Source organism: Hyaloscypha bicolor (genome assembly GCF_002865645.1).
Source record: "Hyaloscypha bicolor E unplaced genomic scaffold K444scaffold_175, whole genome shotgun sequence".
Classification (NCBI taxonomy): Eukaryota; Fungi; Ascomycota; class Leotiomycetes; order Helotiales; family Hyaloscyphaceae; genus Hyaloscypha; species Hyaloscypha bicolor.
Genome location: NW_020194677.1, coordinates 414933 through 435270, shown reverse-complemented (window position 1 = coordinate 435270; position 20338 = coordinate 414933). Strand labels below are relative to the sequence as shown.

Below are 20338 nucleotides of genomic sequence, written 5' to 3'. Positions count from 1 at the left end.
GGATTTGTGAGGAGGATGATGTTGCGAACTTTAGACGAAGCTTGATCGATCTCTCTGCTGGAACACCAAACCTCGACAGCCGAGTCTTGTGTTTGGAACCAAATCCGCCTCAGATTGCCCGCACTCGATTGGCGCAGGATGGATAACCAAAAACAGCGTGGGAATCGAGAGTGAATTACGTTTGGAGATCTCTGGATTCGTGAGTTACCTTGTTGTTGGACATTTCATATTGTACTCTTCACGTGAAGCTGCCTGCTTCAAGTTTGCCAGGTTTCTGGCATGTGAAAGCTATCTAGGCTGCAAGGCAGTCTCCTTCGACCTCTGATATTTCTTTGTGATCCTCTTTGTGTCTATCTGGGCTTCGCTGTGCAGATTTCTAACGTGGCATCAGTTGGGGCTGTCCGCCCAAAGATGGCGCCTTTTGCCCCAGTCTTCAAAAAGGCCTACTTAATTGCGCTCGGTCTGACTTCTTTATACATCCTGGCATTAATAGCTTTGACCAATCCATGGCTTCAACGGCAGTATGTTGTTGCTCAAGTCCTTTGAAGTAGATGCTGACAAGCCGCCAGTGTGATTTACGTCCACAAAGTCCATACAACCTGGTGGCATGACATCAACAAGCCGGAGCAGTTCGGATTTGCAAGTTAGTATCTGCGAGTTCATGGATCCCCAACGGTCTCTAACATGCGACTCAGAGAATCAGATTACCCCATTCAACTTCAGTACTCCCGATGGGGAGACAATTTATGCTTGGCACGTGATGCCTCTCGGGCTCTATGCTAAATATGAGTCTGAGATCTTACAACAGCCGTCGGGATGCGCTGAGGATATCACAAAGACCAAAGCCTTTAGGCTTTTGAGAGACAACCCCGATTCTCGATTGATCATCAATTGTGAGTTTCCAACGATGCTCATGGCTAGTACTGACCTTGCTTAGTTCATGGAGTAAGCTCCTCCCCTCGAGCGTCATAATGTCTGCTAAAGTAAATAGAACGCCGGAACAGTCGCACAAGCCTGGCGCACTGACTCATATCGTGCACTCTCGGATGGTAGCACTTCAAGCATTCACATCCTAGCCATCGACTATCGAGGCTTCGGCTATTCTACTGGATTTCCGACTGAAGATGGCGTAATCACAGATGGGGTCGCCGCGGTTGACTGGGCATTGCAAGTTGCCAAAGTTCCCTCGGACCGTATCGTTATCCTTGGCCAAAGTCTTGGGACCGGGGTGACAGCTGGTGTTGTTGAGCGCTTTGCAAAGAGAGGCATCGATTTCGCTGGAGTTGTCCTCGTGGCTGGTTTTACCTCCATGCCGAACCTACTTACTGACTACTCCATCGCTGGTTACCTCCCGCTTCTGTCACCTTTCAAGTCACATCCTGCGCTACGAAAATACCTCATGAGTTACGTTGTAGATACTTGGGAGTCCGCGGCACGTTTAGCCAACACCGTTCGGCTGAGCAAAAAGATCAGGCTCTTCATCATCCACTCCAAGGATGACCACGAAATTCCATGGACACAATCCGAGGGGCTGTTCGCTGCGGCAGCAAATGCTACTACTAGCAGCGGAATGAATATAGCTCTGTTTGAAAAGATGAAAGCCAGATCGACGATCGATATGGGTGATGGAGCTTTCATCAGCACCTGGAAGGCGAGTGAGACTAAGATTATTCGGGAAGAGATTGTAGCTTATGGACGTAAGTTTTAAACTGCAGGTTCGCTGTGCAAAGGCTGATTTTTGCAGATCATAGCAGAATTTTGACCTATGCCCCAGTTGCTCTGGCAGCTTTGAAAGCGTTCGGCTTGGACGAGGGAGGTGTTTTACCGCTGTGAGGAATTTGCGAGGTTGCTTCAACCCTATTGTATGGATGAGCCAGACCTATGATAGAGATGTGTAATCAAAGAGCTTTGAAAATACATGTTTGTAAGAAAATTTATCTAGATTCCTTCGAGAGGCCCGCGCACGTGACATGCCACTCTTAGCGCGGAATTGGAAATGGCGGGGTCGCTTCAGGTGTTCCTAGTGAAACTGTGCCTGCTTGGACACAACAACAACAACACGAAGCCAACATGGCAGACGAGTCCAAGATTGATGACCCCAAGGGTAAGCAGAAAGCCGCGGAAGAGGCAATCGAGGAGGCCAAAGCCGACCCATCTGCCAAAGTCGAGTCCGAAAACGAAGAGGAACATGGAGAGGACACGGAAGCAGCAGGCACGCCAGCCTCGTGCGCCACAGCCAAAAAGAAGAAGTCGAAGAAGAAGCGTATAAAAGCTGCACTGACCGGCGGATCGAGCGAGAGTACGAGCAGTGGTGGTTCGAGAGACGAGATCCCGAAAGCCGTCGGCGGGCTCAGCAATGACCAGATCTCCGATATCCTGAAGATGAACCCGGCTCTGGCAGAACAATTGGGTGTTGGGAATGACGGAGATCTCTCGGGGTTGAAGGTGACGGAATCATTGAAGAGGCTGAAGCTGGAAGATATCATGACCGGGCTGGCGTCCAGTGGGAAGAATGTGAAAGATATGGCGAACTACAAGTTTTGGCAGACACAACCGGTTCCAAAGTTTGGTGAAAGCTCGACGGAGGTTGAGGAGGGCCCTATCAAGGTCTACGGTGTGGAGGCCGTGCCAAAGGAAGCTCCTCCTTTGCTGGAAGGCTTCGAATGGGTTACCATGGATTTGACAGACGACAAACAGTTGGAGGAGCTGTTTCAATTGCTCTATGGCCACTACGTTGAGGATGACGAGGCTATGTTCCGATTCAATTACTCGGTATCATTTCTCAAATGGTAAGCACTCAAGCCTGGAGGTTTGTACAATGCTAATAATGCTAGGGCTTTACTTTGCCCAGGATGGACTCCAGAGTGGCACGTTGGTATTCGCGCAACTGCTTCTCGCAAGCTGGTCGCTTTTATTTCTGCAATCCCAGTCTCATTGCGAGTCCGAAAAAACATTCTCAAAGCTTCGGAAGTGAACTTTATGGTCGTACACAAGAAATTGCGGTCAAAACGGTTAGCACCAGTTTTGATCAAAGAGATCACTCGCCGATGTAACCTTCTCGGAGTCTTCCAAGCCATTTATACTGGTGGTGTTGTATTACCGAAGCCTGTCAGCACCTGCAGGTATTTCCACAGAGCGATAGATTGGGTAAAGCTTCATGAAGTCGGGTTCAGCCCTCTTCCTCCAAACAGCAAACCTCAGTATCAAGTCCGGAAATACGCTCTTCCTGACCATACATTCACCAAGGGCCTTCGAGAAATGGAGTCTAAGGATATCGATCCCGTTTTGAGTCTATTGAAGCGATTCCTGGAAAGATCGGAGATGGCACCTATGTTCACTCGAGACGAAGTTGAACACTGGCTCTTGCACAAGCAAGATGCACCTGGAGAGCAAGTGATCTGGTCCTACGTCGTTGAAGTAAGTCCTCCCATCTCCACTAAAAACTATTGCTAACAAGACCAGGACCCCACCACCAAGAAAATTACGGATTTCTTCTCCTTCTACGTCCTTGAATCCTCCGTCATCAACAACGAGAAGCACAAGAATGTTCGTGCAGCCTATCTCTTCTACTACGCCACCGAACACGCTCTCGTTCCCAAACCCTCAAAATCTGAACTTTCCACGCGACTGAACGAACTCATCAACGACGCCCTGATCCTCGCCAAGAAATACAAATTCGACGTCTTCAATGCCCTGACGCTAATGGACAACAACATGTTCCTAGAATCACAGAAATTCGGACCTGGAGATGGACAATTACACTATTATTTGTTCAATTATAGAGCGAATCCGATTGCAGGTGGTGTGGACAAGAAGAACAATATTGATGACAATTGTAGCGGGATTGGAGTTGTGATGCTGTAGTTTGGTTGATGCACATGCTGATACCCATATCGTACTTCCTATCATGCTTCACATGCTTCGAATAAAAGTAACTCCTCGTCCTTAACCTCCATTTCTTAGTTTAATCTTGGCTTCGTCCACAGTCCACAGTCCACATCCCACGTGATGGATAAAGCCAATCTCCCTTGTTGGAACTGAGTGTACGCTGGTATACTGTAGTTTATATACCGGATGTATATATAGAGTGCTTACCCCGCGTGAGCTGAAAAATCAAGTCGTCAACCTCCAAAACATTGCAACATCCCTCCACCTTGATCCCGAAACACACTCACTACCAAAAATGACCACTGCAAACAAGTTCTGGCAGATACCACTCAGCCGCACGTGTAATCCCCGCTCGTTCGTATAAGTTTGAGGTTAAGAGAAGTGGATACTGGCTCCTCAATCGAGCTAGATTCCCGATGAGGACAAGTGGAGCAGTCACCCGCATCCAGGTGGACGCTCACATTCGCGATGTGCAACAAATACCTCGTCTTGTGATAGAGTTTGGGTTTGGGGGTGGATGAAGGTGGAAGTGGAAGGGAGAGTGGAAGGTGGAGTTGAGATTAATTGAGGTGTTGGAGATGCATGCTTGGTACCGAGGTATGTTGGTTGAAGGAGGGAGCGGTGTGGTTTTCGGAGACGAGGGGACCTCATTGTACGAAAGTTCACTGGAACATTGATGCGATGTGCAATGAGACATTAGGGGTTGAGCGAGGAGTGAATCGGGTGTGTGTGGGTGTGAAGACCGGGTGAAAATCGTGTTAGCTAGAAATCCAGTCGGAGAATGAGCTTCGTTCAAGCCCAAGCTCTCATGTTACTTTGGAATATTGGGACGATGTGCAACAACAGATCTTGAAGCTCAGTCCGCTCTTCTAGATGGTAATGCTATAGCGTCTAGTACCAGGGTCATCCAGCCCCTTCTTCCATCTTTATCATCACCATACACAACTAAGTTCGCATCTACTTCTTCCCCTCCTTCAACTTCTCCGTCTTCAAAATCAGACTCTCCATCATCTCATTGTGCCACTTTGCATCCTCAAGCATAAACACATGTCCAACCCCCTCCTTGATAACGCCCACTCCCGGCTTAAGCAACCCAATCAGCTTCCGGCCATGTGGAACACTAATCATATTATCCTTCGTGCCATGCAACACCATAATTCTCTCCCTTCCGATCTTATCGCCCAACGCTTCCAGCTGTTTCGGGCTCTTATAATGCCATCCCGCAGCAATGGCTTGCATCATAAACCCCTTCTTAGGAAAGCCATCGAGGTCCAAACGCTTCGTTACCTCTTGGGCGGCGAAACGCTGATAGTTGGTCTCGAACATGCCGTACGAGCCGGAGGATGGGAGCTCGACGTTGGGTGTCGAGGCATTAGGGAGTCGCGTGTCATCGGGGGAGTCAAGCCAGGCGTTTGAGAAGAGCATATGGGCTGCGTCAGACACGGACCTGTCGAGCGTTTTAGGGAGGAACATGTTGACTCTTGTGCGCAAGTTTTCGACGAACGAGGTTGTGTTCTCGATTTGTGCGGCCGTGGAGATGAGGCTCAAGGAGCAAATACGGTTAGGGGCCATCAAAGCCTGAGGACTTGTTAGAACCGATAGCGGTGGACTTGAGTGACCGTACGAGTTCTTGGGCGATCATCCCTCCCATGGACACGCCGGCGACGTGCAACTCCCGCTCGGCTGTCCAACCTAGGTGATCGAGAATTTCAAGGACATCTTTAGCCATCTCACTGGTTGAATAACGCAGCAGTGGTTTGTCAGATAGGCCCATTCCTGTAGAATGTATCAATATCAATCTTTGTGAAGCGGAACATGTGACTTACCTCGATTGTCGAAGACCAAAGAGGAATACTTGTTTCCTTCTTCGTGCCCGAACTTCAACGTCTGTCTTTGCCATGCAGTCTGCATCAAGTCAGCCTCCTATCATAGCCTGCAAGGAGTATGCTCACTTTTCTAGAACCTAATCCCATTATCCACTGCAGTCTGTCAGCTTATCATGCAACACATATTTACATTGGCGACGCAATGCAACTCCGGCCTGGTAAGCTACATACCACAAGCTTAACGGGACCATTTCCATGCACTTCATAATGGATCTTGAATGGTCCACCTCTTCCTTCGCCAACAGGGAGGTACTCGCTTTTCGTGGGGGTCAGCTTCCATATGGTGTCCGGATAAGATGGATGAGAGAGGATTTGGGCGACGTCAGGACGTCCATCTGTATTTGCCCTTGGAGTTCAATTAGCAAAGGTGTCGCAGTAGGGGCATAAGGGCTCACATTGCATTACTTGATGGAAGAAGAGGCGAACGACATTGATATTCAAGGGTCAAAGTGTTTTAAGTATCTTGAGCCTCGGTCCACTCCTCGCTTGTGGATAGCGTCGGGGTCAGCACACGCCGACGTCAAAAGGAACTCTTCCTGCTTGACGAGTTACAACCCATTTTCCCATCTCTTTTTCTTGAATTCGATGCTAGCATATCTCGTCTTCTCATGTGGATATGCCACTGTGGGATGACAAGCGCATCAACACAAATCACGTGAACAAGGAAGCTATCAAGGACCTCCTCAGTCCCCGACCTTCTCTTCGCCCGAAATCTCATGATCTTCTAACCTTCCCTCTCATTTCATCTCACCGCCAAATCCGCGAGGCTTGGCCTGGCGAAGTAGTCTTCTTTCGTATCCTACAGCAACCTTCCTGGGGTAAAGAGCCGTTCTCCATTATTTCGGGCCAGCTAGCCCCGAACTTTAAGTTCACATTACGTTTCAGCCTTCGACCCTTCCTTTTCTGTCCTCAACATCTGCAAAACTCCCGTCTTGCGAACCTTCGTTGTTCGTCACGATGAAGGTTGAGTCGGTGACCCTCGAGCATCACCAGAAGGAGGAGAACCTCGGGATCGGCGAAAGCACCCCTAGGATATCATGGAAAGTGGTGGGCGACGCCCCAAACTGGATTCAGACTTCGTATGAGATTGGTATCCTGCGAGATGGCAACGTCTGGGCTACCTACCAGGTCGATTCTCCCGACTCTGTCCTCGTCCCTTGGCCATCACGCCCGCTGGGGTCTGGCGAACTGGCCCAAATTCGCGTTCGAGCAACAGGATCGAAGTCTGAAACCACGGAATGGTCTGATATCGCATCAGTTGAAACTGGCTTATTGACACGTGGTGATTGGACAGCCCAGATGGTAGCAGCAGAACAAATTGTTACGGTTCGCGGAAATCTGCGGCCAACATATTTTAGGAAGTCATTCGAATTCGCCGAGGACGTTGACAAAGCACGCCTGTACATCACATGCCATGGGCTTTATGAGGCTTACATCAATGGTGTCAGAGTTGGAGACCACGTCATGGCCCCAGGGTGGACGAGCTATAAACATCATCTCAGCTACCAGACATATGATGTTGGTCACCTGCTCAGAAAGGGCACGAATGTGATTGGGGTTGAAGTTGGTGAAGGGTGGCATTGTGGGCGACTAGGTTGGAATCGCGATGATCGCTATATCTATGCGGATCGACTTGCCGTGTTGGCTCAGCTCGAGGTTTCCCTCAGCAGTTGGAAAAAGGTCACTATTGGTTCTGACGAAACTTGGAGAACATCAGGAGGCCCCACTACATCGTCGGAAATATACGATGGAGAAGAGTATGATGCAGCTTTGGAGATTCCCGGATGGTCTACGGCTTCTGTTAACGATGAGAAATGGTCATCTGTTGAGAAGATTGACTTTCCAACAGCAAAGCTGCAAGTTCCAGAAGGACCTCCTGTCAGGGAGACCGAGATTGTGAAAGCTCAGAAGGTTATCAGAAGCCCAACGGGAAAAGTGATCCTAGACTTCGGTCAGAATCTGGTTGGACGTGTACGTGCCCGAACTTCCGGACCAAAGGGGCAGAAAATTGTCTTCACCCACACGGAGGTTCTAGAAGATGGAGAAGTCGCCACTCGTCCACTTCGCAGTTGCAAGGCAACGGATTCTCTGAAACTGGGCGCGAAGTCTATTGTTTGGGAACCCAAATTTACATTCCATGGATTCAGATACGTTCAAGTGGAGAACTGGCCATCACATGGTGGCGAGCCACTTCTCAGTGACATCGAAGCTGTTGTCATTCATACCGACATGAAACAAACAGGCTGGTTTGAATGTTCGGAACCCATGGTGAACAAGCTGCATGAAAACATCCGTTGGGGTATGAGGGGAAATTTCGTCAGTATCCCAACTGATTGCCCTCAACGAGATGAACGATTAGGCTGGACAGGCGATATTCAAGTCTTCTCGCCAACCGCGAGCTTTCTGTACAATACCTCTGGAATGTTATCCGGATGGCTGAAGGATTTGGCAGTCGAACAAATCGAAGACTTCAATGGCGTAGTTCCCTTAGTTGTACCTTGTATCAAGCCTGTGGAACTCGCCTTGCCAAGGGCAGCCTGGTCAGACGCAGCCATAATCGTTCCGTGGGATTTATACCAAGCATTCGGCGATCGCAACATCCTCCTCGATCAATACGAAAGTATGAAGCAGTGGCTCGAGAAAGGGCTGGATCGTCAACCCAACGGCCTGTGGAAGCCTGTCTTTCAATATGGTGACTGGCTTGACCCGGATGCTCCGCCAGAAGCCCCCGCCTTGGGGAAAACAGATCCTCAGCTCGTCGCCAATGCATATCTGGCACATATTACGCATCTCATCTCGAAGGTCGCAGGATTTTTGAATTTGCCAGGCGACGCCAAACAGTGGACTGCTGAAGCAGAGCGAATTAAGCAACTCTTCAATGAAGAGTATGTAGCTTCCAAGGGCCATCTGCACTTCGACTCTATGACAGCCCTCTCTCTTGCTTTGTCATTCAACTTGCTCCTACCTGACCAAGTCCCCTCTGCAATCAAGCGACTAGAGCATGTCGTCCACTCCTCTAAATTCAAAATCTCAACCGGTTTCGTCGGCACACCGCTCATACTCCCTGTTCTCACAGCCGCAGGCAAGACACAACTAGCATACCGCATGCTCCTCGAGAAATCCTGTCCCTCCTGGATGTACCCAATAACCATGGGCGCAACCACGATGTGGGAGCGCTGGGACAGCATGTTACCCGACGGTTCCATCAACCCAGGATCCATGACCTCATTTAATCATTATGCTCTTGGATCCGTCGGTGCATGGCTGCACGCAACGGTGGGAGGAATCTCACCGGCTGAGCCGGGATTGAAAGTTGTGCGTTTTGAACCAGTGCCTGGTGGGACGATTACTTGGGCAAAAGTGAAGTTTGACGGCCCGTATGGGGAGGTGAGGTGTGAGTGGACGCTTGAAGGGAAGGTGTTTAAGATGAAGGCAACTGTTCCGCCGAATAGCACAGGGCAGGTGAAGTTGCCTGGTCACGAAGAAGTGATTGTCGTTGGATCGGGGACCCACGAGTATGCTGTTGAGTATACCCTGGATCCGTGGCCACCAAAAGCGATTTGATTTAACTTACATGGAAGAGAGTGGAAAGCAGAGACATTGGTCGCTCTTCCATCCTCGCACTCATCCGAAACACAGACACGAAAGTAAAGGGGCAAAAGTTATCGTGAAATCAAGTACTATACTTTCCAACCACATCCTCTCGTTCACTTGTTCACTCGTTCACCCGCAATCGAAAATGAGATCATGACCAACACGATCCGAGGTACCTCCCTACGATCTTGATTTGTAAGTGCTTCTAACCTCCCCTCCGACCCCTCATTCTCACCGCCTGACACATCGCTCTCGGATCGGGCCCGGAAAATGTTTGTTGCATTTCGCGATCGAAATTCATTTATTTCGAGACACTCCCACCAATGAAGCCGCGTATTAGCACCTCCTAGTCTCCGTCTAGAAGCTAGGATTGGGTGCTAAAACGTTGGTAGGTGCTTAATTCGCGGGTTATGATTAGGTTTTAGGTCTTTTGTGGGGGTGTGGACATGTTGCTATTTTTGGGAGAGGGGTGGGTGAGCTGAAAGGGGAAGGTCGGTACTTTTTGAGGGGCAAGCAGTGATGGGAGACGTCATCGAGAATGAAGTCTTTTTGATGGATTCTGTTTGATGAAAGGAGGTTGGAAGCTGGAAGTTGGAATATCAATCCCGCATTGCATATTTATTTGTCCGTCTTCGTATCAATCAATTGCGTTTAGTCCGCTCAACGATGACCTCCAACAACGTCTCTCCGTTCATATGCGAGACCAGTCCAGAGAAGACTTAAATGCTGGCATCGGGTTTGCATTTAATGCATGTATTTGAATACAATAAACGTTTGGTGTAAGAGCGTCTAATATCGTCGAGTAGCTCACCTCAGTCTCCGTTTAGAGAGTTGATTACTCCCGCGCTACTTGGAATCTGTGACATACATTATTGGATCTGTTGCCATTTAAGTTACAGCTCTGGAAGATAAGCATTGATACTGGGAAACTGAGTTGGCTGTGAGTGTCCCCAGACCTGTTTGAGAGAGGACAACGGTTGTGTTGAGAGCCTGGAAAGCCCGACTCCCAAACCTAAGCTTCTCGTCCCCTGAATTGCTGGAGCGGAGCGGAAAATGACCCGAGAGGTACAACCACTGTAGCTGCAGGTATGCAACAGCTTCAAGTTGGGACGAAAATAGCCCGAGATCGACGTCAGCAAATCTTATCTAGCCAAATTTTCAATTTTGACTTCAGAAAACAATTTTAGTCTTCAGGGTTCGAACTCCGGAAGGAACGGAATTCCGCACTTGCGCGGCAGGGGTAAAGCGGAGGTGCATGCCGGGGTAGCTCGCTCAGCCGTGGAGGGCTGAACGCCTCCTGGGCACTAGAAAGCAAGGTGTCGGATATGAAATTGTTTTTCGATGGGCGCAGCAAATACACTGTTTCGAAATCGGCTGATGGGCTTGAGGGAATATTGTGTACCGAGGAACTGAGGACAACTCACATGTCGAAGGACTATGCAAAAGTGGTCTCAAATTTCGCGAGGTGGAAGCAGGGGAGAGCAAAATGAATGAGAAATCTCTCAATTCAAGCTACCAAGCAAATTATAAAGGTAAGTCCCCGAGGTATCATCCGCATCCGCAACAAAATCGCAGCAAACCAGGTATCAATGCCTCTTCCCATCCTCCCATCACCATCCAGCGGGTATCATTTTCCCCAAGTCAAATAACTCGACTTTTCTTACTGAGGAGCAGCGACCATGGAAGAAGGCGCAACGTAGCCAGCAGAGGAGGAGCCGGATTGGCGGGCAATGACTTCCTTCTCAACCTGGATCAGGGAGCAGCAGGCGCAGCAGGCGGAGAACAGGACATCGGTGACGAGATCGCCCTTGATGTTGTAGGTCTCACGGGCTTCGAGACGCTTGAGGAATTGGAGGCTGGGAGGTGGAATTAGTCTCTGCAGGCAGGGAAATTAGAGGGAAAGTCGGTGATGAACTTACACATATCCAATACCGCAGAAGGGGAAGATCAAGCACTGGGAGTGTGTTAGTACTGCCTAATATCGGGAAGAACACGGGACGTACGTCAACGTTGAATCGGTTGTAGTCGGTCAATGTTGGGTCTCGCATGCGGTGCGCCAGTTTGCCGTAGACGAAGCAAGAGCAGAAGGTTGCCTTGAGGCCTGCACATTTGTTAGCGGATATAAAAATCTTGCTATTGACTGAACTCACAGAGGTTGTCTGGCCCCTCAAAGCAGTTGAAGATATCATCGTGCCACTCCTCAGTTCCAGTCTGAGCCTGGAGCTTCGACAAAGTTGGCTGGGCTTGTCCAGCTGGTTGTTGGGAGACAACAGTCTCTGGTGCCTTGGTTTCGCTCATGATGAAGATTAAAAGTCTTGTAGTCTAAGTTCGGAATGTAGGGAACGTCTGCGAAGTAAATATCTGGAGATGAAGGGATTTTGAACGGCTGAAAGAGAGGAATGCAAGGAGAAAAAAATCACGGGGGCCTAAAGCCTTATATCGATCAGCAGGCACACTGAATAAGGTTCGAGAGCTCGAACCACAATGATCGTCCGGTAGTGACCAATGGCAATCAAAAATAAAACGACCTCTCATCTCCACGCGTGACGGGAATAGAAGCACTAAGCGGGAAGGGGAAACAACGGTCCACGTTTATTTGCTGCGAGTCTACGGCAATCCAAATATTTGACCGATGCATCGCAGCTCTCTCCTGGCCAACGGCACCTTGCACCAGTCGATGGAGATGAAGGGGCCAAGCACTCCACAAAACCGTCAAAATGTCTCTCACAAACACGGGGGAGAGGTCAGGAATGTGCGCCCATTTCAGCCTTGCTCAAGGATGCAGCATTGAAATCTCCCCAAAGCTGAGAATGTGGCGTCAGCCTCATTCCTCTTCTAGCGGTTCGCTTGGAGCGTTCGCCCGCCTTGAAACACATACTTGCTTTTTACTGGCTATGCGGTGAATCCACGATTGTGACCTGTGTTGCGAGAGGATAAGGACGGTTGCACCCATGTACTACAATGCCGACCCCATGCATGCCACCAGCCGTGGTTGTGAGACTTCCATAGGTCAGAATTTTGAGGTGTTACGATCTCGAGGCACCGGAAGGAGTCAGACGGGATTCTGTATTATCTCCTGTCTTTGCTCAAGATAACGTACTCAGCCTCGACCTTGGTGCCATTGCGCAGCACTTTTGGTGGTGGTGAGAACTCGTCTTTTGCATAGCCCAGCTTCTCATAGAACTTCACTCCACGAACATTGCGGGTAAAGCAAGTGAGCATTACTTTCTCGGTACCGGGGATCCGCGCTGCAATCTCGCCCACAAGATTCATGAGAGCCGTGCCTAATCCAGTTCTTGACTCGTCAGCGTTAAGCGGATCAAGCGATACGGCTGCCTTACCCTTGCAGAGCTGGAGAGAGGTGTATTTCGTAGCAGTACATGACTGGGCACCCATCCTCGTATGTCGGCATTAGTGACACAAAGCCCTCGACTTTGCTATCCCGTTTGACAAGGAGGTATTTGAGATCCAAGAGTTTCATCTCCTTCCGTTTGGACCGCGGCTTCCAGCCATCTTTGGAGTTTTTGTAGTCGGTTGAGCTGGTGAACTCGATAAGATAGAAGCAAGCTTCGAAATCTGGTTCTGAGAGTGCCTTGGCCGTTTGGAGTGAGACTTCATATTCGTCTTTGGTCCTGGGATGAATCCATGTCTTCCACTGTTCACTATTTGATGTCAGGATTTCAGCTGCTCAATCCTGGGGCGGAGCTATGAGACGTCTCCGAAGCTGCAAACCGTCGGAGAGGGGGACTCACCCAGGAGGAAGATACTCGGTGATGAAGTCCCCTATTGATTTCAAATTCGCGACCTCAATGGGATTAACCTTCTTGGAAGGCATTTCTCGAAAAGGTTGAAGATGAGAATCGAGGAAAACGCGTCGACGCGTGATTTAGGATGTTCGCCAAGAATAGCCTCCGCTCCGCTCCTCTCCGCTGCTATCAATTTCATCATCACTTCGAATCTTCCATTCTCAACACTCACCAAACTTGAGAGTCCCGCAGATGCAATGCTCGATGCTCTTCCTGCCTCGATCATGCATTACTCGGACTTTTGCCTCGCAGGCTAAGAAACGCCCAAGGCGATTGGATAGAACTATTTCCCTCGACCATGTCCGTCTTCGCACTCAAGCTCTGAGATCTACCCAGGACCCTTGCTAACAGTAGTTACAGTTCCTCCAAAGGGGCAGAGCCTTGTCCCTATGGCGCACAATCATCCGCGGTTGTCGAAGGATATCGGATCCCAATTCTCGTGAAGAGACGCTCCATTTTGCAAGGGACGAATTCAAGAGGAACAAAGAAGTCAAAGATATTGTATGTTCTTCCCTTGGATTGGGATTTAGAGGCTAATTCAGGCTTTATGGCAGACCCAAATCCGGTATTTGATTTCGACGGGCAAGACACAGTGGGAGAACATGGAGAGATATATTGATGGGTTATGATCATGGCACGAGCCAGCAGACCAAGAGGAAGACTTTGGGTATGGAGCGGGATATTGAGCAGTTCAACCTCTCCTTCAGGTCAATACCTCAGCACCATGACAGCTGCCGTTGTCCTCGACCGAACCCTCTCCCATCCTTGACATATCCATTGTATTTTCTTCTCTATCCGTGACATCCATCTCTCCCCAAAGTCCCAAACGCCAGCCAATGCAATATCGTATGGTATTATTGTACAGCTCATCCCATCATCCCATCTTCCCCTTCCAAATCCCACACCTATTTTCCCTGCCGCTGCTTATGCTTAGGGTTCAACGAGCAAATAATATAAACATGTCCCTTCCCACTCTTGCCACCTTTTCTCCTCACGCTCTGCATTCAATCAGCCTTTATCCCCCAATTCCATCCCTCCCCATCCCCAGGAGAAAACGTACCTTACAACCCTCACACAACTTCTTCACCGAACTCCTAACCTTCATCCCCCGCACTTGCTCCTGTATTCCATTTGTAGATGACGGTATCAATTGAGGTCTTCGTAATGTTTGTGACGTGAGGTTTGTGAATGTTCGGGGTGTGGCAGCACGTCGAAGGGGTGACGAGAAGGAGGGGAACAACACGCGCGCTGTGCGCAGGATGGTCGCGCTTGGTAGCATTTCGCAGACTCTTTCTCAATTGGTAATTGAGGGTGGGAGTTTAGCGGACGCACGGAGAATTGTTGTGGGACTGGAGCTTTGTTGAAGATATGGGTTGACAGCGAATTTTTGGAAGCTTCGAATCTTCATGCCTGAGACCTTAGGCACTGACTTTCAACGAAGGAGTTTTGAAGAGAGGAGGAGTGAATTGTGAGATAACAAGAGCTTTCTCGGAATGTGGAAGCTAGGTATGACTTTTCAGAGAATATCATCTATCTATGGTCATTTTCCCTTTCTTTTATCTATCCCCAGATCCAAGGAAAGAACTCCCAACACCCGCTAAATGCGCCGACTCTTCAAATGAAACCCCCAATGAAACTTCTCGAACAGATTCAAGAGGATTTAACTCCTCAAAAACGTCCTAAAAACCTCACTCTCAGTACAATCTTCCCACGGATACCCAATCCGCCTCAAAAAGCTCTCTAGCTCTGTTAACTCAGTATCCGGGCACACGATCCCCGTCAACACCTTCCCAATATCACTGCCCGCATTCCTATACTGGAAAAGACTGATATTATACCTCGGCCGCAGCGTCGTTAAGAACTTCTCCAGTGCTCCAGGCCGCTCGGGGAAATTGAACATGTATAATCTCTCGTGCGGAACGCCAGAGCGGCCTCCCACGAGGTACCGGATGTGTGATTTTGCGAGCTCAGACCCCGAGAGGTCGGTGGCTGTCATTCCCGCGCTGGAGATGCGTGTTAGGAGGGAGGAGAGCTCGTCGTCACGTTGGGAGGCGGGGGAGGTGAGCGAGATGCCGATGAGGACGTTGGCGATGGCGTCTGTTGCGTAGCGATAGGAGAACTCGGTGCACATGTGTGGCATTATTGCTCTGATCAACTCGGCAAATGATCCTGGCCGTTCGGGGATGCTGACACTTATGAGAGCCTCTTTCTTTTCTCCTAAGGCTGCTCGTTCGGCAACGAATCGTAGACGGTCGAAGTTCATGTTCGCGCCGGAGGCGATTGCGACGAGGTTTCGGGAAGTGTTGGATGAGGGGTGGGAAGCGACGTATTTTTTGAGGCCGGCGACGGCAAGGGCTCCTGCTGGCTCAACGATGGAGCGGGTGTCTTCGAAGACATCTTTGATTGCTGCGCAGGTTTCATCGGTGGTGACTTGGATCACTTCATCGACCACCTCTTGACATAACCTGAAGGTCTCTTCGCCCACGGTCTTGACTGCTGCTCCATCCGCGAAGAGTCCAACATCGTTCAAGACTACTCTTTGCCCCTTGGCTAGGGATTGTACCATAGCGTTTGCGTCGTATGTTTCTACGCCGATGATCTTGACGTGTGGTGCTATGCGCTTGACGTACACTCCTATTCCGGCAATCAGGCCCCCTCCCCCTACACAACAGAAAATAGCTTCCAGTTTCTGGATATTCGTTTGTCGCAGTAGCTCCATACCAATTGTCCCCTGTCCTGCAATAACATACGGATCATCGAAAGGCGGGATATTCGTCAGCCCATGGAGCTTCTCTAAACGACTACATTCTTCCTTCGCAGCATCGAAATCCGCACCATTCAAGACGACAGACCCTCCAAGCCGAGAGACATTGAGATGTTTGATAGAAGGCGTTCCTTCAGGCATAACAATCGTAGCCGGAATCTTGAGCTTGCGTGCCGAATACGCAACGCCTTGCGCGTGGTTGCCAGCAGAACAAGCAACAACGCCTTTCCAGCTAACCTTCGGATCCAAGTGTGCCATCTTGTTATACGCGCCCCGCAACTTGAAGCTAAAAACCGGTTGGAGATCCTCTCTCTTTAGTAGGACCTTGCATTCTAGTCGATTACTCAGGTTGGTGGCGGGCGTGAGGGGTGTTTCTTCGACGACTTCGTAGACTCGCGATGTCAGGATTAGGCGCAGATACTATTCAATCTCAATTGTCAGAGTTGATTTGATGAATTGGAGGGAGGGAGAGGACAGACGTCAGGATAGCCATTAGGTAGTATAAACTCATCCGGCACCACGCCCCTGATCTTGTTCCTTGGGCTCTCGCTCGGCGGTGAAGGGTTCGTCGAATATTCCGTCAGGCTCAAGGTATTTCGGCTCGGTGTACTGGGTCTGCCATTCTCTGCTGCCCTTCCATTGCCATTGCCATTGACCACTACTCCGTTCTCCATTTTGCCTTTTCCGTGTGTGTCCCGAGTTCAATTGGAGAAGAGGTGCTGGTGTGGGGAGGTGTTGAGGCACACAGGAGCGAGTCGCAGCTGAAAACGGAAAATCTTAGTGGGGTCGTCAATTTCTTTGTTGACGGACGCGGTTTCGGAGCATCACTGAAGCCTGTTGACAGGGGAGTTGTTCCGAGCTTTCATCTCCGGATTAAAGTTCAACCATTATTACCTCACCACTCTCCCCTCACTCTTCCGCGTATCCTAACACAAACATCAGTTCATTGATTGCATGTGATCAAGATGTCAAATACACCACTACCCTCGTCTTTTGACGGTGATAAGTACGTTTCCCTCTCCTTCTTAGCAAGTAATTGGACATGAACTGATTTGGGGAACAGTGAGTTCTACGAGGAAAACCGCTGGCAGAAATTCTCGCGGCGGTTGAAAGAGGAGCCTTTGATACCCTTAGGTATGAATGCCTGCCCCTCCCGCAGATAATTTACTTTGCTAAGAAGATCTCAGGATGCGTCCTGACCTGCATGGCCCTCTTCGGCGCCTCACGCTCCATCCGCGCCGGCGACCACAACCGCACGAACCGCATGTTCCGCGCCCGTATCTATGCGCAGGGCTTCACACTCGTTGCTATGATTGCAGGCAGCGTGTACTGGCAGTCGGATCGGCAGAAGCGGAAGGAGTTTGATAAGGTTGTTGAGGAGCGGAAGGCGAGGGAGAAGAATGAGGCGTGGATCAGGGAGTTGGAGGCTAGGGATGAAGAGGAGAAGGATATTAGAAGGATGAGGGAGGCGAGGAGGAGGGGGGTTAGTGTGGATGTTGTGAGGAACGAGGATGCGGAGAAGGGGGCGAAGAAGATGGAGGAGGGGAAGGGGAAGGTGCCGGACCAGCTTGTGGAGAAAGGGGCGGGGTCTGTGGTGGAGGTTGAGACAGAAGCGAAGAAGAAAGGAGTTCTTGAGAGTGTACAAGAAATGGTCTGGGGCGGGAAGAAATAAGGATAACTGTACAGCTGATCTGGGGTTGGGAGTTATTGGTTGGGAGCTTGGGTGTATCGGAGTGTACAGTACTACTGGTGGCTTGCAATGTAGAAAACGCCATTCAATGTTTATCATTCTAGTAATATTGAGGTTTCGAAGGATTGTGAAAATCAGGGACTTCTTCAAGTCCGAGGAATGGGAGCACACTTCGCTACCCAGTCTTCTCGCGGAAGAGAAAATTGTCGATCTGAGTCGTGTATGGGCTAACTGGTTCAACCTAGGCCCAATATTATATATACAGCTTTATCCAAGTCTATCCAACTCCCCAATCCCATCAGAAATCTATCCTAGTTCATCGACCCACCACTTCTATTCCCACCAATTAACCCCGCCATCTCAAGCAGCGCTCTATCAGCCTCGATATCCCCCGTCCCCAAATTCACCTTCCTCCTCGCCTCTGCCTCCCTCTCTTCCCACTCCCACCTCTGTCTCTGCTCTTCTTGCTCCTTGTCCCCACCGCAACCCCAAACCTCCAGGCTTTCAATCTCGAACCTGTCTTGCCAATCACTTTTCCTGCTCTGGCTGTTATGAAATGCTCCTCCACCACTCGTATAATTGTGAGTGAAGACTCCGAACTCGAATGAGGAGTCGAGCATTAAAGAGACAGCGCCAAGAGATACGTGAGGTGGAAGGCCGGCTGTAGGTTTAGATTTCGGATTTGGAGAGCCAAATGCGATGCCAGCGTGAGAAGTTGAGGATTTCGTGAAAGAGATATAGTCTTTGTTTATGGTGGAAGCGTGGAAGACTTCATGGACTGGCTCAAGTTGGAAGAGAAGTGTATCTGTGTCACCGATACACTCTTTGTGGGTCTGACGCCAAGGCTGGGAGAGGTAGGCGCCGAAGACGACATGGCTGGATTTGCTGCTGTCTGGGAAGCGCTTTGATGGGAGTGTGTCTGAGAATGCTCGTTCTTGGCCGCCTGTGGGAGGTTCTGAGATGCGGTTTCCTGAGACCAAGAAAATAGTGGGAGCTCGCCAGTTGAAAACTTTGGTTTCGAAGCTTCCCATTGAAAATCCGGCATCTCCTCCAGAGTAGAGTAGACGGAGCCGCCTGAAGAGTGTGTCGCCGGGCATGAAAAATGACAATTGTGACAGAACATTCAGATCCAGGATCTCTCCTATTTGTGGTAGTAGTGGCTGATCTATCGTTGGGTTAGGAGGCGGCAAAGGAGTTGAATCCCTTCGTTTTGTGAAGTCGATATTTTTGGAGAAAAGGAAGTGCTCAAACAGAGCATTGAAGCCATTGAACATGAATGGTAACGAAATGGGTATCACAGTATTAAATTGATGAATTTTGACTCCTGGAGACTTTTCAACATTCACAAATGCGCCTAGGATATTGTCCGCAGTTCTTCGGAGACTTTCAAGCTGGTCTCCTGATAGCCTTTCGGCGTGTCGAGCAAGACTTTCTTGCGTTCCGAGGGGTGCTATTAAGAGGAGAAGCATTATGAGCTTCTTGAGGTTGTCCGAGGGTATCGAAGCTTGTGTGATCGGTGCGTCGCCGTGTCGGAAGACTTCGATGGCGTCTAATGACTCCAGCGCAGCCAGAGCCAGATCATCGTCATCTTCCACTTCTTCGTCGTTCGCCGCAACATCCACAGTGAAGCCTGCGACATGACTTCTTGCAACACCTGATCCCTCGCCCTTATGTGTGTCCTCGTTCGTTTCAGGATTGCCCTCATCATTATGGGACTCTCCTCGGTCGTAGACTGCCAGACTCCGGAAGAGCAGTTTCGTTCGGTCCCGGTTCCCCTTCTTCAGCACCCGTTGATACCTCTGCGTCATTATTACAACCACCATTACCATCTGTTCGAATCCTAATACGACCGGCGCATCTTGACCAAATGGAAATGCGCCGAGATATGAGATCATCTGGAAGATAATCGAGGATGCTCCAAGAATGTCCGGAATCTCGAGGAATCGTGCTGTCGTGTCTTCTTTGAGGTATGCAATCGAGTCCTGGTGATCCGCCAGGCTCTTAAATACATCTTGAAAGGAGTAGAGTTCGAGGGGAGTGAAGCATCGTTTTGCGAATCTCAGTGCCTATGGAAATCAGCGGCGTGGCTTGGGAAGAGACCGGTAACGTACAAGCTCATGGCTGACCTGCGCCGTCGTGAGATGCGGCCCCTCTTCATTGGACTGGCCTTGTCCCATGATGGGAGGTGAATACTGGCATAGAATGAATGTCCCAAGACCAGCTTGAGAAATGTTGATTGCCAGCAAGGCAGGGAGGTCGGCTTTGCCCCGCTAAATTGACGAACTCCGCCAAGTGGCCTTCCTTTCACAAGGCTGCGCTTCCCTCCTTCTCCCAGCATGCAGCCATGTCCCAACACTCTCAAGCTGAAGCTGCTAGGTAGCAGAGTGTGTCGTCGGCTTAAGAGTCTTTGAGTCTCTTGTGTGTCCTATCTTTCTTACCTTCGTGTTTGCTTCAACGTGTTCTTTCCCCATCCTCCAATTTTCCCTCGGCTGTCACGTCGGGCATCAAGCCAGCTCCGAGAAGGATCTAGATAAAGCCCAAGGCAGTATATACCGCGCGATTATCCCAAGAGCTGCATCGTCCAACTGAAGGTTTCAGGGCTGTGTCAATCGCATGCACGTGGCCTTGGCCTGATCGACTCGGTGAGCCGAACATTTCCGTTGACTTGAAACAGCGACTCTTGGTCACCCATTCCAGAAGCTTTCTCTTG

General features: G+C 49.8%; 11 protein-coding genes across 11 annotated transcripts; 5 read left to right on the top strand and 6 right to left on the bottom strand.

The window, feature by feature from the left end:
- Window positions 1-80: 80 nt before the first annotated feature.
- Window positions 81-1856, top strand: K444DRAFT_221040 (alpha/beta-hydrolase). The gene is made up of 7 exons (XM_024871143.1): window positions 81-199; window positions 392-521; window positions 570-643; window positions 696-893; window positions 938-945; window positions 992-1697; window positions 1745-1856. The coding sequence occupies exons 2-7, from the start codon at window positions 412-414 to the stop codon at window positions 1831-1833; spliced, it is 1185 nt and encodes a 394-aa protein (XP_024729349.1). The 5' UTR covers window positions 81-199; window positions 392-411; the 3' UTR covers window positions 1834-1856.
- A 190-nt stretch (window positions 1857-2046) lies between these two features.
- K444DRAFT_573252 (N-myristoyl transferase) lies at window positions 2047-4067 on the top strand. Its single transcript, XM_024877394.1, has 3 exons — window positions 2047-2789; window positions 2835-3417; window positions 3463-4067. The coding sequence occupies exons 1-3, from the start codon at window positions 2071-2073 to the stop codon at window positions 3862-3864; spliced, it is 1704 nt and encodes a 567-aa protein (XP_024729348.1). The 5' UTR covers window positions 2047-2070; the 3' UTR covers window positions 3865-4067.
- A 648-nt stretch (window positions 4068-4715) lies between these two features.
- Window positions 4716-6215, bottom strand: K444DRAFT_220945 (alpha/beta-hydrolase). The gene is made up of 6 exons (XM_024871141.1): window positions 6170-6215; window positions 5946-6120; window positions 5841-5867; window positions 5715-5793; window positions 5513-5664; window positions 4716-5466 (listed from the first exon to the last, which is right to left on the bottom strand). Coding segments are annotated over exons 1-6 (1056 nt in total). The 5' UTR covers window positions 6172-6215; the 3' UTR covers window positions 4716-4845.
- Window positions 6216-6731: 516 nt separating this feature from the next.
- K444DRAFT_636297 (glycoside hydrolase family 78 protein) lies at window positions 6732-9338 on the top strand (the record flags this gene model as incomplete). Its single annotated transcript, XM_024883979.1, has 1 exon — window positions 6732-9338. The coding sequence occupies one exon, from the start codon at window positions 6732-6734 to the stop codon at window positions 9336-9338; it is 2607 nt and encodes an 868-aa protein (XP_024729346.1).
- A 1690-nt stretch (window positions 9339-11028) lies between these two features.
- K444DRAFT_543603 (uncharacterized protein) lies at window positions 11029-11666 on the bottom strand (the record flags this gene model as incomplete). The annotated part of the gene is made up of 4 exons (XM_024875975.1): window positions 11029-11224; window positions 11288-11322; window positions 11372-11469; window positions 11519-11666. 4 exons carry the CDS (start codon window positions 11664-11666, stop codon window positions 11029-11031), a joined length of 477 nt encoding a protein of 158 aa, XP_024729345.1.
- A 439-nt stretch (window positions 11667-12105) lies between these two features.
- K444DRAFT_620082 (acyl-CoA N-acyltransferase) lies at window positions 12106-13266 on the bottom strand. The gene is made up of 4 exons (XM_024881637.1): window positions 13121-13266; window positions 12710-13030; window positions 12247-12663; window positions 12106-12172 (listed from the first exon to the last, which is right to left on the bottom strand). Exons 1-3 carry the CDS (start codon window positions 13201-13203, stop codon window positions 12438-12440), a joined length of 630 nt encoding a protein of 209 aa, XP_024729344.1. The 5' UTR covers window positions 13204-13266; the 3' UTR covers window positions 12106-12172; window positions 12247-12437.
- A 112-nt stretch (window positions 13267-13378) lies between these two features.
- Window positions 13379-13803, top strand: K444DRAFT_543584 (uncharacterized protein; the record flags this gene model as incomplete). The annotated part of the gene is made up of 3 exons (XM_024875974.1): window positions 13379-13474; window positions 13535-13675; window positions 13729-13803. The coding sequence occupies 3 exons, from the start codon at window positions 13379-13381 to the stop codon at window positions 13801-13803; spliced, it is 312 nt and encodes a 103-aa protein (XP_024729343.1).
- A 276-nt stretch (window positions 13804-14079) lies between these two features.
- On the bottom strand, window positions 14080-14453 carry K444DRAFT_601026 (uncharacterized protein; the record flags this gene model as incomplete). The annotated part of the gene is made up of 2 exons (XM_024878650.1): window positions 14080-14172; window positions 14235-14453. The coding sequence occupies 2 exons, from the start codon at window positions 14451-14453 to the stop codon at window positions 14080-14082; spliced, it is 312 nt and encodes a 103-aa protein (XP_024729342.1).
- A 182-nt stretch (window positions 14454-14635) lies between these two features.
- On the bottom strand, window positions 14636-16715 carry K444DRAFT_573238 (threonine dehydratase-like protein). Its single transcript, XM_024877393.1, has 2 exons — window positions 16418-16715; window positions 14636-16358 (listed from the first exon to the last, which is right to left on the bottom strand). The coding sequence occupies exons 1-2, from the start codon at window positions 16610-16612 to the stop codon at window positions 14835-14837; spliced, it is 1719 nt and encodes a 572-aa protein (XP_024729341.1). The 5' UTR covers window positions 16613-16715; the 3' UTR covers window positions 14636-14834.
- A 188-nt stretch (window positions 16716-16903) lies between these two features.
- Window positions 16904-17610, top strand: K444DRAFT_647313 (uncharacterized protein; the record flags this gene model as incomplete). The annotated part of the gene is made up of 3 exons (XM_024885319.1): window positions 16904-16944; window positions 17002-17072; window positions 17126-17610. 3 exons carry the CDS (start codon window positions 16904-16906, stop codon window positions 17608-17610), a joined length of 597 nt encoding a protein of 198 aa, XP_024729340.1.
- A 329-nt stretch (window positions 17611-17939) lies between these two features.
- On the bottom strand, window positions 17940-19805 carry K444DRAFT_636292 (TLDc domain-containing protein 2; the record flags this gene model as incomplete). The annotated part of the gene is made up of 2 exons (XM_024883978.1): window positions 17940-19694; window positions 19740-19805. The coding sequence occupies 2 exons, from the start codon at window positions 19803-19805 to the stop codon at window positions 17940-17942; spliced, it is 1821 nt and encodes a 606-aa protein (XP_024729339.1).
- Between the last annotated feature and the right edge of the window lie 533 nt (window positions 19806-20338).

Bases quoted from the DNA above. Each gene is read 5' to 3' on its own strand.
- K444DRAFT_221040 (XM_024871143.1), top strand. From the start codon at position 412: ATGGCGCCTTTTGCCCCAGTCTTCAAAAAGGCCTACTTAATTGCGCTC. The intron at 522-569 runs GTATGTTGTTGC...ACAAGCCGCCAG, and splicing joins AATCCATGGCTTCAACGGCA to TGTGATTTACGTCCACAAAG. The intron at 1,698-1,744 runs GTAAGTTTTAAA...TGATTTTTGCAG, and splicing joins AGAGATTGTAGCTTATGGAC to ATCATAGCAGAATTTTGACC.
- K444DRAFT_573252 (XM_024877394.1), top strand. From the start codon at position 2,071: ATGGCAGACGAGTCCAAGATTGATGACCCCAAGGGTAAGCAGAAAGCC. The intron at 2,790-2,834 runs GTAAGCACTCAA...TAATAATGCTAG, and splicing joins TCGGTATCATTTCTCAAATG to GGCTTTACTTTGCCCAGGAT. The intron at 3,418-3,462 runs GTAAGTCCTCCC...TAACAAGACCAG, and splicing joins TCTGGTCCTACGTCGTTGAA to GACCCCACCACCAAGAAAAT.
- K444DRAFT_220945 (XM_024871141.1), bottom strand. The intron at 5,794-5,840 runs GTGAGCATACTC...GACTTGATGCAG, and splicing joins TGGGATTAGGTTCTAGAAAA to ACTGCATGGCAAAGACAGAC. The intron at 5,665-5,714 runs GTAAGTCACATG...TACATTCTACAG, and splicing joins TTTGGTCTTCGACAATCGAG to GAATGGGCCTATCTGACAAA.
- K444DRAFT_620082 (XM_024881637.1), bottom strand. From the start codon at position 13,203: ATGCCTTCCAAGAAGGTTAATCCCATTGAGGTCGCGAATTTGAAATCA. The intron at 13,031-13,120 runs GTGAGTCCCCCT...GACATCAAATAG, and splicing joins ACCGAGTATCTTCCTCCTGG to TGAACAGTGGAAGACATGGA. The intron at 12,664-12,709 runs GTAAGGCAGCCG...TGACGAGTCAAG, and splicing joins CTCTCTCCAGCTCTGCAAGG to AACTGGATTAGGCACGGCTC.
- K444DRAFT_573238 (XM_024877393.1), bottom strand. From the start codon at position 16,612: ATGGAGAACGGAGTAGTGGTCAATGGCAATGGCAATGGAAGGGCAGCA. The intron at 16,359-16,417 runs GTCTGTCCTCTC...GAGATTGAATAG, and splicing joins TACCTAATGGCTATCCTGAC to TATCTGCGCCTAATCCTGAC.